This window comes from Schistocerca cancellata, chromosome 1, assembly GCF_023864275.1.
Source record: "Schistocerca cancellata isolate TAMUIC-IGC-003103 chromosome 1, iqSchCanc2.1, whole genome shotgun sequence".
Classification (NCBI taxonomy): Eukaryota; Metazoa; Arthropoda; class Insecta; order Orthoptera; family Acrididae; genus Schistocerca; species Schistocerca cancellata.
The window spans coordinates 347,320,540-347,339,903 of record NC_064626.1 but is presented as its reverse complement, the minus strand read 5'-3'; the positions used below and the strand labels follow the sequence as shown (position 1 = coordinate 347,339,903).

The window sequence follows — 19,364 nt, the reverse complement described above, 5'->3', positions numbered from 1 at the left end:
TGGGAAGGTTTTAGAGACTCCAAATTCAATATGACCCGTGTGGAGTTGCTAGTCTCCCATCGGGCGCCTCCCCAGGTGGCGGATAGGGCAATGCCCACCAGATATGGAGGGTACCGGGGAAATAAAATACCCAGGGTGGACCAAACCTAGCAACTACTGCCTTGTAGTTTAGGTATTGGATTACCAAAGGCTAAAGGAAGAAAACCTTGAGCAAAAATTACCTGGTCCTCCAGGTTGGGGGTTAATGCGATGTGCCAACTCCCCATTCATTGGAAAAACCTCACTGGTTAAAAAGCCTATAAGATTACAGCAGGACGGATATAATAGGAGACGAAAAAGGCTAAGAAAACGGACTGTCTTAATTGGTGTATGGAATATACAAGGATTACAAAATAAAGTAGGAGAAGTGATTAAAGAAATGGAGGCTAGAAATCAGGATATTATTATACTCTCAGAAACTAAGAAAAAAGGACGAGGTATTGAACGAATAGGATCATATACACATTTCTATAGTGGTGTCCCAAAAAATCAAAGAGCAAAACGGGGGATATCGATATTGATGAAAAACAAATTCAAAAGAATGGTCACAAACTGGGAACCTATTGATGAAAATCTGATTAAAATTAATATTGATATTCATGGATACAAAATTACTATTATAGGAGTATATGGAATAAGCGAAGATGAACCAATTTGTAAAAAGGATGATTTCTATAATAATTTAAATGGAATCATAGAAGATATCGGGAAAACCAGGGAGATTATTATTGCAGGGGATTTTAACAGTAGAACTGGAAGTAAAATTGGAAATAAAATTATAGGACCATTTGGAGAAAATGTTACAAATGATAATGGTAATAGACTTATTGATATCTGTGAACAAAATTCATTGAAAATATTAAATGGCTTTTATCAACATAAAGAAATACATAAATACACATGGCATAAAGATACATTCAATCAAAAATCAATAATAGACTATATTATAATTAAACAGCAAACGAGGATAAAAATACATGACATAAGAGTATATAGAGGGGTAACTCTTAACGATCATTATTTGGTAAATTCCAAATTTTTATTCCCCTTCAGAGGAAAAAGCACTGAAGAAAATCGAAATTGTCCTATAGAAAATATACAAACAGAAATCAAAATTCCTAAATATAATTTGAATAGTTTGGAGAATGAAAGCACAATATTTTTGTATCAAAAGAGATTAGATGAAAAACTGGTAGAAACAGAGTTTGATAATACAGAAGATCAATATCATTATATTGTAAATAAACTACATGAAGCCGCCAAGGAAGCTTTAGGAGAAACAGAAGAAACACATACAAACCATCCATTATACTATTGGAATGAAGAAATTAAAAAGGAAGTGAAATTAAAGAAAGAAAAATATTTAAAATGGTTAAATACCAGAAATCTTCAAGATAAAATAGAGCTTAATGCACAACAAGCGAAAATCCGGAAAAAGGTTGCAGAAGCAAAAAACAAAGTTTGGGAACAGTCATGTCAAAAAATTGAATCCTATATTGGTGGTAAAAGAAACACAGAAGCATGGAAAACTATAAAAAATTTAAGAAGGAATTCCAAAGAAACAACACATATTAAATATATTACTCATGACTCTTGGGAAAAATATTTTAAAAGTTTATTAACAGAAAACAGGGAAGAATACTTGGGAAACCCTGAATATAATGAAATGATAGATCTACAAGCAGAGAATTACATCCATTTGGAAATAGAGACAGTAAAAACTGCAATAAAATCTTTAAAGAATGGAAGGGCTACAGGCATTGGAGGTATTCCTGCAGAATTATTAAAATTAGGAACAAAGAAATTAATGGAATTGTAAAGAAACCTTTTCGAAAGATGTTTAAATGGGGAAGATGTCCCAAATGATTTGAAAGTAGGATATATTTCAGTGATACATAAAAAAGGAGCGAAAGATGAGTGTAAAAATTATAACGGAATAACAGTGACCAATACCTTCAGTAGATTATATGGAAGAATTATTAAGTATTTGTTAGAACAAGAATACAAAGAAAAGGAGGCTGAAGAACAAGCAGGTTTTAGAGCTGGAAGATCAACAATTGATCATATCTTTTGCCTACAACAAATTATTGAAAAAAAATGGTTCGGGCACAACCTGTACATTTAGTATTCATAGATATAGAAAAAGCCTATGATAGTGTGCCTTTATCCAGTTTATGGAAAGCTTTAATATCAATAGGAATAAATCCAAGAATAATTAAAGCAATTCAAAATTTATATAAAAGTTCTATTTCAAAAATAAAAATTGGTAAATATCTATCACATGGATTCCAAGTCACAAAAGGATTACGTCAAGGATGTAGCATCTCACCTACATTGTATAAAATATATACAGAAGTAACTTTACAGAATTGGAAGAAAAAATGTCATGCTATGGGAATACCAATAAATGATAGAACAATATACTCGTTACAATTTGCAGATGACCAACTGATTATAGCCCAAGACTATGAGGACATAGAGTATATGACCAGAAAATTGATTCAAGAATATAAAAAAATCAGGTCTAAATGTAAACATGAATAAAACAAAGTACATGTTAATTGGTGGAGTGAATGGAGACTTAATATTAGAAGAAGGGATGGGAACAATAACAGCTACTAAGGAATATAAATATTTAGGTGTCAAAATTACAAATGATGGGAAACAGGACAAAGAAATTAGATCAAGAATAAATTCTGGAAAGACGACAATCTCTTTATTGAATGGAATTCTCTGGGACAAACACATAACAACTGATAACAAAATAAGGATTTTTAAAACAATAGTTAGGAGCATTATTACATATGGTTCAGAAGTGTGGACAACAAAATGGCAACTGAAATCAAAATTATTAGCCACAGAAATGGATTTCTGGAGACGTTCAGCAAGAATATCAAGACGAGAAAGAATAAGAAATGAAGTAATCAGAGACAAGATGAAATGTAAAAATTCAATTATTGATTTCATCGAGCACAAACAACTTAAATGGTATGGACACATCAGACGAATGGAACAGGAAAGGCTACCAAAATGCATAATCGACTGGGTACCAATTGGAAGAAGAAAAAGGGGACGACCACCTGATACATGGAAACAGGGAGTTCAGTCAGCAATGGGGAAGAACAACATTCCTGAAGATTTATGGACAAATAGAGAAGAGTGGAGAACAATAATTAGTAACTTACTGTAATCTAGAATAGGTGCTGGAAAAATGTACTCACATTGTAAATCCAGAATAATAATAACAAATTCAATATGAACGTCAATAGGACTGCTCTTTGCCGACTCATTCTGTTTGGAACAACCTATAACAACACGGCAGTTTGCTCCCTAAATTCCCTTGGACTGAGCAGTCATCTCTTATTCTCACCTCATAGTATGCAGGGTAAAACTTAGTGTACGTATGGAAAGGGAGGCTGTAATATTATTATGCGAATTTTACTGTAACTTCTCATATTGGTAAAATTGGACGTTTAAGTTTTTCCTGGCGTTTGTTAAAATACAAATTTACACACATCAATAAAAGTTTTGTGTCTCCCCGATTCCCAGAGATCCTGAAGATAGACTTTGTCTGTGGATATTGTATTGCAGACACAGTCCCTTTGGCTGTTAGGAGATGTCACTAAACCCGCCCAAAGATGTAAACAACCATGCATGAGCAGCGCTTATTAGACGGTGGGCGTCCGACAGCCGATCAGTTCCAATCCTTCCACCAGGAAGGAGGTACACAGCTCGTGTTATCTGTAGTTCTACCATGCCTAGACGGTCAATGCCGCGGTTCGATCACGTCCGCGTTGTTGCTTCGTGCCAGGAAGGGCTCTTAACAAGTGAAGTGTCCAGGTGTCTTGCAGTGAACCAGAGCGATGTTGTTCGGACATGGAGAAGATACAAAGGAACAGAAACTGTCGATGACATGCCTCGCTCAGGTCGCCCAAGGGCTACTACTGCAGTGGATGACCACAACCTACTGATCATGGTGCGGAGGAACCCTGACAGCAACGCCACCATGTTGAATAATGCTTTTCGTGCAGCCACAGTACGTCGTGCTACGACTCAAACTGTGTGCAATAGGCTGCATGATGAGCAACTTCGCTCCCGACGTTCATGGCGAGGTCCATCTTTGCAACCACAACACCATGCAATGTGGTACAGATGGACCCAACAACATGCCGAATGGACTGCTCAGGATTTACATCATGTTCTCTTCACCGATGAGTATCGCATATGTCTTCAACCAGACACTCGTCGAAGACGTGTTTGGAGGCAACCCGTCAAGCTGAACGCCATAGTCACACTTCTCAGCAGGTGCAGCAAGGTGGAGGTTCCCTGCTGTTTTGGGGTGGCATTATGTGGGGCATCCTCCAACCGATAGTGCAACTACATCGGCAGCATATTGGCGAGGCATTCGTCTTCATGGACGACAGTTCACGGCCCCATCGTGCACAGCTTGTGAATGACTTCCTTCAGGATAACAACATCGCTCGACTAAGGTTGCCACCATGTTATCCAGACATCAACCCTATCGCCATTGCCTGGGATAAATTGAAAAGGGCTGTTTATGGGCGATGTGACCCACCAACCACTCTCAGGGATTTATGCTGAATCGCCGTTGAGGAGTGGGGCAATCTGGACCAACAGTGCCTTGATGAATTTGTGGATAGTATGCCACGACGAATACAGGCATGAATCAATGCAAGAGGACGTGCTACTGGGTATTAGAGGTATCAGTGTGTACAGCAATGTGGACCACCACCTCTGAAGGTCCCACTGTATGGTGGTACAACATGCAATGTGTGGTTTTCATGAGCAACAAAAAGGGCAGAAATGATGTTTATGTTGATCTCTATTCAAATTTTGTGTACAGGTTCCGGAACCCTTGGAACCGAGGTGGTGTGAAACGTGTTTTTAATGTGTGTAGAATTCACTTGGTTCACATTTCAGATTCACTACCTATTGGTCTGAAACTCGAGAATTATAAATCAGGATGTTCCTAATTGAGGAAACATGTTAACAGTCCAAGACTGTCTGGATGAGCTTGGAGGTAGACGATATTCAAACAGATCCCATGACCTGAAATTTAAATGAAGCTGAATCCCAGATCCAAGTATATTTAAAAGTCTCTAACGCTCTTCATCATGTAAAGAGGCGAGGCACCTTGCTTGTAAATTAATTTCTCAAGAAAAATCTTGTTCTCTCCTCCATTGACAACCTGGATGTGTGCATTATCGTATGTTTCACTTCATAACAACACAAGTTCCTTCCTCACATTAACTATAATCCTCCTCATACCCTCAAAGTATCTCACAAGCATTTTGAAAGGTATTTGTGCACTAAATGCTTGCATTCGTTTGCTGATGGCGGTTTATCCATTAATTATCCTGTATTTCTTAAAACACTCAAGTTCAGTTTTGATGCTCAAATGTTTGTTTCTAAGATTGATGCGTCACATACATTCTCACTACCATCAATTTCAACGCCATTTAGCTTCTATCTTATTTTCTGAAACAAGAAAGCGAATTTGTTACATGTAAGATGAGATGATGCCATGGGACTCCCATCCTTTTTCGTGGATTTGCCCTTTAAGTAGAGCAAACTCCTGCTTCGAACTGTCAGAACATCTTGATGCTGGCTAACAATGCTGTCCTCAACATCGTTCTTGAATTTAGTTGAAGCAAAAGGTTTGTATGAGAAATATTCCTGATGAATGATTCATTCATAATACTCAACTGGGGGGTTATGTTGAGTGATGATATTGTTCTTATGTGGTTTCAAACGCAACGATTTAAGGAACTGATGTTCCTTTGGTGTTAAAACATGGTGTTTCAGTTGTAGAGCGAAGCGCTGCTAGCTGTGTGTGTGGTTGTTGTATACCATATACCCACCCTGCTTCAGGCGAAGGTATAATACTAAGATCTCTTCATCATAAAAATCTACGAGATTGCCACTCTGGTTGACAATTCTCAACTCAAGAAATTTTAACGTCTGTACAGACAATGGGAGGTAAAGTGTTTTGCGTGGCATCTCCAATATTTTACACCCTGGACTGGTATAGGGAAGACATTGTAGATAATGTGAAACAGATTGTTGTTGAGAAACGAGTTCTTTGCATTATTTCCACTTAATGAGCCGAGTTGTAAAACTCATTCGGATATTTTTGCAGAATTTGTTTTTTTATGAAACTCAGTAGTGGTCATATTAAATTTTCCTTAACAAAATCTGTTATGTGCCTAGTCGTTCTTACTTCAGTTTTACGTGTGTGGACGTTTGTGCATAGCATGAAATCTGGTACCAGCCATTTTAAACGTTTGTTTAAATATTCAGTGTCACATGCGCCTTGAGGTACTTGTGCAACTTTAGCCCTTCCCAGATGTAGATTGCAGTTTGATGCTGTGATATTTGGAATTGTGTTGTACGTTTCTGAACCTAACAGTGCAATACTTAAATCCCTTTCCTTAGTTCGATTGATAGGAAGTATTTCACACTTAGTACCGATGATCGACCATTTAAAGTCGAAGTATATAACATGGCTCCTGAGGTCAGCTGAAGACTGGTGCATATGATTACTGTTTTTACATCTTCTTTGTAACTATCAGGATGAAGATGAGACATAGATGTCCATAGAGCTACGTATTTAACTTTTGGTAGCATTGAAAATAGTAAAATATTTGATTACCTGTAAAGTAGCGATGTAATTCTTCTGGAGCAAGTAAATCGCCAAATGAGTCGAAGTAACAGATATGTACTATTTCGGATTCTTCTTCTAACAAACCCCACCCAGCGATTTACGGGCTCCCCTGCAATGTCTAAATTTAGAAGTCCAATTATGTTAGATTTTCGTGTGGTTTGACGTAGTGTACTCCACATGAAAATTCCACGAAATTTTGGGAAAGAGAACTTCTTGACGAATTTAAGTAAATCGACATTTGTAACTGATCTGAGGGGCAATATAGCTAACAGTTTCTTTAACGAACAATTCAAGCCCGTTCATGTGCAGTTTGAAATATAATCTTTTCCCAAGAGATACATTCCATGAATCTTTCATGCATTTTGGCTTCGTCAAGCTGCTGCTGTCCGTTTTCCACATTTTTCACTGGTCTGGTGATAACTGCTGCACCACCGACTAGGAAACCAACTGCTGACAGTCCCGCCAAGTCTGGTATTAAGAAAGAAAGGATTTCACCTGATGTGCATTGCAGTGGCAGGACTCTAGGGATTTAATCACGTGTTCTTTTGATGCTCTTTTAGCCACAGCCAACTTCCTGCAACTGTGACTTTAGCATAGTCAAAAGGAGATTAAGGAAGGAAGACAGAATTTATACTGTGCTCCAGTTAAATAAATTGATAATACAAGTAGCACCACACGAAATTTCGCAGTAAAAGAAGTGAATAGCTGAAAAGATGGTTTGAATATTAAACAGTGGTGGACTGAGTTCTACAAGAGGACATCTGTATATCTAATCACATCATATAACCAGAGGAATAAGAGAATTCATGTTGGCATAAGTACACTGTGTCGCTTCATTTATGATTCCCTTATCTCTTAGTTGATATTCATCAATGGTTTGGTCAAGCATATCTTTTATGCTGGCCTAAGTCAGCATGTTAAACTACCTATAAATGTATGCTACCCTTCCAGTGAAGTGCCCATAAAAAAGCAAAAGTTTGGGAGGGGGGGGGGGTCTTTATAATATCATTCAGTGAAGAGAGCTTTAGAGAAAGAAAATACTGAATTAGAGGACTAATACGAAATTGTTACACATGTTTTTCTTTTCAGCTTCGTTTCCAAGCATTAAAAAAATGTAGGGTCATGAACATGCATTGAAAACGAAAAACGTTGTTTTTTAATTCATATGTTTTTCTTTGAAAATTTCTTAAAGGGACACAATTATGGAGTTTCTGAAATGTGAGAACATTATCATTCTGCTCAATGTAAGCTACTTCATATCAACCACCCTCATTAATAGTGGTGGCAGTACTGTGCTGTGGAATAGAAAATTCGCGGAAAACTCATGAGATGTAATAATAAATACGATTTTTTTTCATAGCCAAAAATTCACTCTGATGTATATCTACCCTTTTAACAAATGACTTTTCATTTCCTTAACAACTTAGGGTCTGTCAGTCCTTTAAAAATTCCCTTTGTAAAGTCCATAATTATGTATGGTAGACTGTGGTTGCATGTACAGACAAATTTTGATTCTTTTTGTATAATGTACTTACACCAAATAAACAGTCTGAAAAAATGGTAAGAGTGTTGCAGGGTAGGTTGTGCTGAGAACTAATTGTTAAAAAAATTTGACTCATTGTGCTGTTTTTGAGTTAATTAACATTGAAATACGTCAGTCAGGCCATTTCCAATGCAAATTCAAGCAGACCGCCAGAGACAGTGTCACAAAACGCGTTCTTCATTTGATTCCTAAAACCAAACAAGAGAGCAATACAAATATTGGACAAACCAGTTTCTTCTCCTCTTGTTGTAAAATGCTCAGTAAAATTCCACGAAGTACACACATTCGGCAGATAACATAGTGCTGTAGCTGTGATAGCTGATGGGCCACTTGCCAGGAGCTTCAACTAGGGTTTGTCACAAATTCCTGTAGAACCAGGTCCTCCAAATCTGATCTACACACAGTCTGCCACTTACCTGCATGTCTGCCTGTATGAAAGGACCCCTGATCGCACAAACGGCCAAAAAGGGCTTGAAATATTGTGTCATGTGGTTGGTGCTTGTGGGTACTAGTTTTGCTATAGCTATTTCCATCTGCGTGCCCATACACAGACGTCATGTTGGCTTGTTCCTGACATGAATACCAGACCATTCTGCTGTTTACAGTGTGCTGCATCAATCACATAGCATGCAATACATAAGTAACACATGGCCTGTAGTCAGAATAATCATCATTCATCAGCGCCATTTACAGTTGTAAAAATGCATTTTTGAACACATGTTCATAGGAACTTTCTTCCTCCATTTCAGCGCCATCTATTGTGGCAACAATACATTTTTGAACATATGTATGAACACCTTTCTTCCTCCATATCCAGTCAGGAATCTGTCGCAGAGAAAACAGAAATGTTCATTAAAATAGAACTATGGCAAAGCATGTATAGGACTTTGATATGAAGAACGACTCTGCATTACTATAAGAGAACAACTTTGCATGACTGTAAGATATATATTAATATTTTTATACCTAACCTATATGTGAGATCTATATTTTAAACATGTTCATAAATTTCAGTAATAATTGTCTCTCTCTAGGCATCAATCAAATCAATTTATACAGAACTTATTGTACATTTTCAATCCTCCATATTGTCATCGTACGTCACTTCACTTCACTGGTTATGCCCTCACTGCAGTCTTCCCATTGCTTCCACAGTATGGACCCCTTGTTGAGCCCCAGCTCCATCTGTGCATCAGTAGACCACCTCTCACTTTGAAGTACAGCCAACATTGCATTGCGCTACTCATCAGACAAGCCATGTCCTGACAAATATCCAACAAATGGTCCAAATCAATAGTTGTTTATAACTATCACCCCATGGCTTCCTAATAATCTGGGTGCTGAAACCCTCCCATGTTTACCATGTGTCTGCTGCATCAGCTCAGAACTACTGCCATCCACAGGTACCTGCCTCAAGCTCCGGGTGCAACTTTCCTTCCCATACTAACAAACAAGATACTGTCAACCACAGGCTTTCTCCATATGTCCCAGTTTAATCATCATCACCATCATTTAAGACTGATTATGCCTTTCAGCGTTCAGTCTGGAGCATAGTCCCCCTTATACGGTTCCTCCATGATCCCCTATTCAGTGCTAACATTGGTGCCTCTTCTGATGTTTAACCTATTACTTCAAAATCATTCTTAACCGAATCCAGGTACCTTCTCCTCGGTCTGCCCCGACTTCTCCTACTCTCTACTGCTGAATCCATGAGTCTCTTGGCTAACCTTGCTTCTCCCATGCGTGTAACATGACCCCACCATCTAAGCCTGTTCGCCCTGACTGCTACATCTATAGAGTTCATTCCCAGTTTTTCTTTGATTTCCTCATTATGGACACCCTCCTGCCATTGTTCCCATCTACTAGTACCTGCAATCATCCTAGCTACTTTCATATCCGTAACCTCAACTTTGTTGATAAGGTAACCTGAATCCACCCAGCTTTCGCTCACATACAACAAAGTTGGTCGAAAGATTGAACGGTGCACAGATAACTTAGTCTTGGTACTGACTTCCTTCTTGCAGAAGAGAGTAGATCGTAGCTGAGCGCTCACTGCATTAGCTTTGCTACACCTCACTTCCAGTTCTTTCACTATGTTGCCATCCTGTGAGAATATGCATCCTAAGTACTTGAAACAGTCCACCTGTTCTAACTTTGTTCCTCCTATTTGGCACTCAATCCGTTTATATTTCTTTCCCACTGACATTACTTTCGTTTTGGAGATGCTAATCTTCATACCATAGTCCTTACATTTCTGATCTAGCTTTGAAATATTACTTTGCAAACTTTCAATCGAATCTGCCATCACAACTAAGTCATCCGCATATGCAAGACTGCTTATTTTGTGTTCACATATCTTAATCTCACCCAGCCAGTGTATTGTTTTCAACATATGATCCATAAATAATATGAACAACAGTGGAGACAGGTTGCAGCCTTGTCTTATACCTGTAACTACTTTGAACCATGAACTCAATTTACCGTCAACTCTAACTGCTGCCTGACTATCCATGTAAAGACCTTTAATTGCTTGCAAAAGTTTGCCTCCTATTCCATAATCTTGTAGAACAGACAATAACTTCCTCCTAGGAACCTGGTCATATGCCTTTTCTAGATCTATAAAGCATAGATAAAATTCCCTGTTCCACTCATAACACTTCTCCATTATTTGCCGTAAGCTAAAGATCTGGTCCTGACAACCTCTAAGAGGCCTAAACCCACACTGGTTTTCATCCAATTGGTCCTCAACTAATACTCGCACTTTCCTTTCAACAATACCTGCGAAGATTTTACCCACAACGCTGATTAAAGAGATACCTCTGTAGCTGTTACAATCTTTTCTGTTTCCATGTTTAAAGATTGGTGTGATTACTGCTTTTGCACAGTCTGATGGAACCTGTCGCGACTCCCAGGCCGTTTCAATTATCCTGTGTAGCCATTTAAGACCTGACATTCCACTGTACTTGATGAGTTCCGACTTAATTTCATCCACCCCAGCCGCTTTATTGCACTGCAATCTATTGACCATTTTTTCCACTTCCTCAAATGTGATCCTATTTCCATCATCATTCCTATCCCATTCTACCTCGAAATCTGAAACATTACTGATCGCATTTTCACCTACATTGAGTAACTCTTCAAAATATTCCCTCCATCTGCCCAAGGCATCCACAGGATTCACCAGCAGTTTTCCTGACCTGTCCAAAATACTTGTCATTTCCTTCTTACCACCCTTTCGAAGACTGCTAATTACACTCCAGAATGGTTTTCCAGCAGCTTGACCCATAGTCTCCAACCTGTTTCCAAAGTCTTCCCACGATTTCTTCTTCGATGCTGCAATTATCTGTTTGGCTTTGTTTCTTTCTTCAACATAGCTTTCTCTATCTACCTGGGTTCTGGTATGTAGCCATTTTTGATACGCCTTCTTTTTCCTTTTACAGGCTGCCTTGACTGTATCATTCCACCAAGCTGTTTGCTTCATCCTACTTTTACACACTACTGTTCCAAGACATTCTTTGGCCACTTCTAGTACTGTGTCCCTGTACCTTGTCCATTCCTTTTCCAGTGACTGTAATTGACTACATTCAACTAACTGGTACCTTTCTGAGATCGCTGTTATGTGCTTGTGCCTGATTTCCTTATCCTGAAGTTTCTCCACTCTTATCCTCCTACATATGGACCTGACCTCCTGCACTTTCGGACTCACAATCCAAATTTCACTGCAGATTAAATAGTGATCAGTGTCATCAAAGAATCCCCTGAATACACGTGTGTCCCTCACAGCCTTCCTGAATTCCTGATCTGTTATTATATAGTCAATGACAGATCTGGTTCCCCTGCCTTCCCAAGTATACCGGTGAATGTTCTTATGTTTAAAAAAGGAGTTTGTGATTACTAAGCCCATACTGGCACAGAAATCCAAGAGTTGTTTGCCGTTCCTGTTGGCCTCCATATCCTCTCCAAATTTACCCATAACCTTTTCATACCCTTCTGTTCGATTTCCAATCCTGGCGTTAAAATCACCCATGAGCAGAACACTGTCTTTGTCCTTTACTCTAACAACTACATCACTGAGTGCGTCATAAAAACTATCCATCTTATCTTGATCTGTCCTTTCACAATGCGAATATACTGACACAATCCTAATTTTCTTTCTAGACACTGTCAAATCTATCCACATCAGTCGTTCGTTTACATACCTTATTGCAACTACGCTGGGTTCCATTTCTTTCCTGATGTAAAGCCCTACACTCCATTGTGCTATTCCTGCTTTGACTCCTGACAGGTACACCTTGTATTCTCCCACTTCCTCTTCTTTCTCACCCCTTACCCGAATGTCACTAACAGCTAAAACGTCCAGCCCCATCTTACTTGCAGCATCTGCCAGCCCTACCTTCTTCCCAGAGTAGCCCCCATTGATATTAATAGCTCCCCATCTCATTACCATTTGTTTGCCAAGTCGTATCTTAGGAGTCCCTGGTTTGTCAGTTAGAGGTGGGACTCCGTCACCTCCAAAGGTCCCAGTTTAATTCCTGATGCAAATACAATCATCATAATCCTCACATGTAGCAACCAATCTGATATTATTCAACATACACAACCCTTTTTCACTGAACAAAACCCCTAGAATAACAATTATATTTATGCACAATAATGAACCCTCTACAGAATTTCTTCCATCTATACATAATATTGTACATCTGCAGCATTTGACCATTTCATGCTTCCTACTCATTTAGTCCTTCTAATCGCATTTTCTCAACTTAGTTATATTCCTCAGTTCAAACGTCTTTTTGGACAGTGGATAAGCTAACCTAAAAACATCAGGGTGAGGACAACCAATTATCTCAGAGGGCTCATGGTTAAGTTCAATGAACCTTTTGATTTCCCCATCAGTGTTACTGGATTTTTTCTTGGTCCACATAACACCTTTTCACACTATTTGAACTTAGTTAGCTTGTACTTTTCTCCACACCTCTTCCTTCTCTCATCTCCTTTCTGTAACATCTGCTATATGGCCAGCTGTACCCTCTTCTGAGTTGTTAAACCAACTAAACCAAAACTAAACCAAATGCAACAAACAAAAACGAATTTCATCTTGACATGTGTCGAGCCATTGCTGCAGCAAAAATACCATTCAGTCTAGCTGAAAATATCCAGTTCCAAAGTTTTCTACAGAAATAATGTCAGCACAGCATTGTGTCAGAATCCACACTGAGGAAGAACTATTTAGATACTTTATATGAAAATACATTGAGCAGCATAAGGGGAGATACAGGCGATTCATATAAGGTGATTATAATTAATGTTAAACTTTCAAAACGCTGTAGAAATAACACCATTGGTCAGAATGACATCAAATTACAACGGAATATTATCGGAGAAGGGGGAAAACGTATGGCAGAATAAAAAAAATAGTGTGAAAATTGATCAATAGATGGCGCTGTATGTGTCAGAATACTTAAATGAAAACATCTGTCATGGACACGACTCATGAAAGGTGGTATAAACACTCGGGGTACACAGCTTTTCCTCGTTTCGCGTCCGTGACGTTCGCCATGACTGTCTCAATGCAGGATCGCGCTCTGCTTGTAAAACTATATTACAAGAATGATGAGTGTGCACACATTGCTCTGCAGAGGTTCCGCACGCAGAAGGGTTTCAAAAAAGGCGTTTGTCCGATGATTGCCGTGGGTCTGGAGAAACTGATTCGGAAATTCGAAACGACGGGTACATTTTGGCATGCAACGTGGTAGAGGGAGGAAACGAATTGATTCGACGTCAGTGGAAGTAATAGCCACAGCAGAGCAGGAGGAGATGAGTGGTGGTGTGCAAACGTGTAGTGCACGGAGAAATGGCCGAACATTGGACATATGCGTGAGCACGGTGCGTAAAATCCTACGAAACATCCTTCTTTGCTATTCATTCAAAATGACCCATGTGCACGAGCTGCTTGCTGTTGCCAGCAAGAAAGATCTTTACTTTAAAATTTATTGCTCACATGGAAGTGAACAGAGGTTGGCCGTGGAAGATTTTGTGGGCAGGAAAAGCCCACTTCCATCTGACAGATATGTCAATACACAGAATTGTCGAGTATAGGCAACGGAAAATCCACACACAAATCAATCAGTACCACTTCATCCTGAAAAGGTGACTGTGTGATGCAGGTTTACGGCATCATTTGTCATAGGGCCATATTTTTTCGAAGAGACAGGTGCTTCCAGTCCTGTTACCTGTACCATTACTGGTAAGCAATATGAGTGTCTTTTGGGCAACCACGTCATTCCAGCTCTCCCACAGCGTGGATGTGTGGATGGGATCATTTTTATGCAAGATGGCAGACCTCTGGATATTGCAAATCCAGTGAAGCAGCTGCTGAAGCGCCATTTCGGAAATACTAGAATTTTCAGCCGCCATTTCCCTACAGCCTGGCCATCCCAATCACCTGATCTTAATCCGTTAGACTTCTGGCTGTGGGACTATCTGAAAGAAGTTGTGCTCAATGTTCTGATTGCACTTAGCTGCATTGAAGGTACACATTGCGTAACACATTCTGAATGTGACGCCAAAACATTTTGATCAGTTGTGGAACATGCTGATTCTCAAATTTAACTTGATGTAGAAAACGATGGACAGCACATTGAACGTGTTTTGAGCCAGTCACAGGGAAATTAATAATTTGATTTGATTGATGCTTTTTATGCTGTTTGTGGCCTCAGGACAATTAAAAACCGATGTGATAGATGCTTTTTATGCGATTTTTTGCCTCAGGACAATTTAAAATCGATGCGATTGATGCTTTTTATGCTATTTTTGGTCTCAGGACAATCAAAAACCGATGTGATGATGCTTTTTATGGGGTTTTTGGACTCAGACAATTAAAAAGCGATGTGATTGATGCTTTTTTATGCGGTTTGGTACCAGGACAATTAATTTTTACCATCCGATGTGACATGACCTTGTTGTGGTGTATGGGCTTACGTAACTTACAGAATCACACCTGTACACCCCATGTTGTATGATTCATTTTCCATTTGTAGTCGACCACTATCAAATTATGATGCTTACAGCGTCATATATTGTTAAATTTTGTAACTATTTATTTTCCCCCTTTTCCGATAATGTTTCGTTGCAATTTGACGTCATTCTGACCAGTGGTGTTATTTCTACAGCGGTTGGAAAGTTTAACTTTAATTATAATCACCCTGTACAGGTAGATCTCTGCCCATGAGACAACTGACAGACAACATGGCTAATCTGATTGGTGGAAAGTTAAATTCTGACACTCACTCTGTACCTCATCTGGTCTGCAGCAAGGAGCTAAAAAAGATTAACCAGGAAACATTTGCTCACTTTGTTAATAAAGCCCTCAAATTATTTTTCCCCAACAGTCTGGATGAAAATAAAGTACTTGTCATCTACAGTGATGCAGCCACATACATGATTGCTGCTGTTAAATTGTTGAAAGTATTTTACCCATCCTTTCTCCACATCACTTGTCTTCCCCACTCCATCAGTCGTGTAGCTGAGACGATACATCTCGAATTTCCACATGTAAATAAGGCAGTTTCAACCATCAAAAAGGTTTTTATTAAAGCGCCTACAAGAATCCAGTTATTTAGAGAGGAACGTCCCAATGTACCACTTTCACCAGAACCCATACTTACTCGCTGCGGAATGTGGCTAGAGGCTGTGGAATATTACAGCGAGCATTTGAAAGACATTTAAAAACATTGCTCTTAAATTGCAGGAGGAGTCAGTGAGCATTACTTCAGCTGATGGTCTTCTAAAGGACCCAACAATTTCCAACGACACTGCATATGTAAAATCTCATTGTGCATTTTTGATTCCTATTATTAAAGGTCTGGAGTTTCCAGCAAAACAAGTCTACAGGAAACTGCGATTGATAGAAGAGGTGACAGAAAAAATCAACTTGCTCCTAGGTTCTATTGGTACGAAAGTTAGTGAGAAACTAAAGACAGCGCTACAGACAAACCCTGGACTGACCACCCTCTGCACAGTGGCTGACATCTTATCAGATAAATCAACAGAACATGAGTGTGCAGTTCCATTGCACCTAATACCGTGATTCTCGTTGTGTAAGATGCTAGTAACAGACAAGAAATGCAGTTTCTCAACGGAAAATCTAGAGAAAGTGTTCGTTATTTACTGTGACTGTGATTATGAATATGGACAATGATACAGGCTGAGCACAAAGTCTTGCCCTGATCACAAAAATTTATAACAGAATAACTGTTTGACATAATGAGTTACATTTCGTGCCGTGTTACTAATTGTTGTGACCAACAGATGGCACTAGTGCTCCAGAACTCCGACGCGGTCTGTTACGTCATGTTAGTTGCTGGCGAAATAGTGTCGAAGCAGGAGAAAGCGCAATGTGTGCTTTGGTTTCACGAAACGAAATCGCCCATCAGTGTTCAACGTAAATGTCGGGCTTCTTATGGACGCTGCCCTCCTGACGTTAAATCAATAAAGCGATGGAACGCAAACTTTAACGAAACAGGCTGTGTTGAAAATCGCCCTCGAAGTGGCAGGCCTCTTGTGAGTGATGCAAGTGTTGATCATGTTCGGCAATCGTTTCAACGGGGTCCGTCTAAATCAACTGATCAAGCATCATGTGAACTTCTAATACCGCAAGCAAGTGTGGTGAAGATTCTTCATGAAAGGCTTAGGTTGCATGCTTACAAAGTGCAAATCGTGTAGGCCTTGCAACCGAATGATTTGCTGACATGTGCTGAATTTGCAACTGAGATTCTCAACAAGATTGATGGCGCTAACGATTATTTAAATCACATAAGCTTTACCGATGAATCCACCTTTCATGTCAGTGGATTGGTGAATAGGCATAATTTCCGTATATGGGGTTCAGAGTCTCCACATGCTACTGTACAGTTACAGCGAGACAGTGAAAAAGTGAATGTTTGGTGCGGCCTCATGCATAACAAGGTTATTGGACAGTTTTTCTTTGCAGAAAAATCCATTACCGCTAACATTTACTGAGACGTTTTGCAACAGTTCATTCCCCACAGTTAGAAGATTGTCAACCATGAATAATTTTCCAGCAAGATGGATGACCCTTCCTCTGGGCTTTGATAGTGGGTGGTTTTCTGAATGAAATATTTCCGGGTCAGTGGATTGGAAGGAATGGTCGAACACCCTGGCCACCCCACTCTCCAGACATTATGCCCCTTGACTATTTTTTCTGGGGCTGTATCAAGGACAGTTTTCGTCACACCAGTTGCTGATGTCTAGGCTGCTGAAGGGTAGGATACAAGCTGCTGTGGGTGACAGAACACATGTTATGAAACACCTGGCAGGAACTGGAATACTGCCTCTACATTCTCTGAGCTACCAAGGGAGCACATGTTGAGGTTTACTAACGTAAGTGCACTTAAAAAAACTAGTAACACTAACCTATGTAACGGCATAAAATGTAAATTATTATGACAAACAGTTATTCTGTAATATATTGTTATAATCAGGGCAAGACTTTGTACTCACCCTGTATAATGTGGATTTTTGTCAATATATTTATCTTTATAGACAGTAAAATGTCAGATTTTGGTAACCTATTTTCGTATTTTTTATTTTTATTTATTCGCCAAGTTCCGTAGGACCAAATTGAGGAGCAAATCTCCAAGGTCTTGGAACATGTCAGTACATGTAATCCAACATAAACAAAATAACAGATAAAAATAAATGTTCATGAAACTTAAAAAAGTCAGTCCATAAGTTTAAGTAAACGCTATCAGCAATACAATAACAATCAGCTTAATTTTTCTAGGAACTCCTTGACAGAATAAAAGGAATGACCCCTGAGGAAACTCTTCAGTGTCGATTTGATAGCGCATGGATTACTGCCAAGATTTTTTAATCTGAGTGGCAGCTTATTGAAAATGGATTCAGCAGTATACTGCACACCTTTTTGCACAAGAGTTAATGTAGTCCGATCCAAATGCAGGTTTGACTTCAGCCGAATATTAACTGAGTCAAAGTTGCTTATTCTTGGAAATAAACTAATATTGGTAACAAGAAACGACAATAAGGAATATATGTATTGGGAGGCCAATGTCAAAATACCCAGACTCGTGAACAGAGGTCGACAAGACGTTCGTGAACTAACACCACTTATTGCCCAAACCACCCATTTCTGAGCCAAAAATATCCTTTTAGAATGGGAAGAGTTACCCCAAAATATAATACCATACGACAATAGCGAATGAAAATGCAAAGTAGACTAATTTTCGTGTCAAACGATCACTCACTTTTGATACCGTTTGAATTGCAAAAATGGCATTATTAAGTCTTTGAACAAGATCCAGAACGTGGACTTTCCACGACAGCTTACTGTCTATCTGAACACCTAGAAATTTTAACTGTTCAGTTTCACTAATCATATGCCCTTTCTGTGAAATTAGAATGTCAGATTTTTTTGAATTGTGTAAGTGATGGAACCTATTTTAGGGACCTAATTTAAGATTTTTAGAACCTAAAAGTCCGAGGTCCAGTCATCAGTTTTGGGGTGGAGCCTCCTGGCAGAACTAGTTGCTCCAGACACAGCAGCAAATCAGTGTGTGCATCATGCAAACTATTATAGAGTATGTGAGTTCTGCCTTCACCACATACCCTACATCAGAATCAGCTGCCATACCCCACATGATTTTACCACCTACTCCCTTGCATTCGTCTTTTCACACCCATCAAAACTCACCAATTGGCAATGACTGTTTCATGGCATGCCTGTAGAAGTTATTTACATCCAGATAAATTATGTAACTCGAATCAAGGGATGCGTTGAACCTGTCACCCATCTGTGGGTTATTTGCTTTCGTGTTCCTATGGACACATTGCCAAAGTACCCCATGGAACCCTTGCTAAAAGAAAAAAGCATGTCAGCATCACTTAGTAATTCTGTTCTTTGAATTCCCACTAAACGTTCATGGCATGCTCAGAATCTGCATCCTTTATGGCATCGCCTGTAAGTTTACTGGAGCGCGCAGTTGTGTTGGGTAGCCTGTTCTCATTGAGTTTCACCATCTATTACATACTCATATGGGAAAACCCCCTTCCTAGCCA

The 19,364-nt window shown here is 39.2% G+C and overlaps 1 protein-coding gene across 1 annotated transcript; it reads left to right on the top strand.

Moving 5' to 3' along the window:
- The first annotated feature begins 244 nt into the window (after window positions 1-244).
- On the top strand, window positions 245-16,356 carry LOC126175324 (uncharacterized). Its single transcript, XM_049922080.1, has 2 exons — window positions 245-1,753; window positions 16,018-16,356. The coding sequence occupies exons 1-2, from the start codon at window positions 245-247 to the stop codon at window positions 16,354-16,356; spliced, it is 1,848 nt and encodes a 615-aa protein (XP_049778037.1).
- The last annotated feature ends 3,008 nt before the right edge of the window (window positions 16,357-19,364 follow it).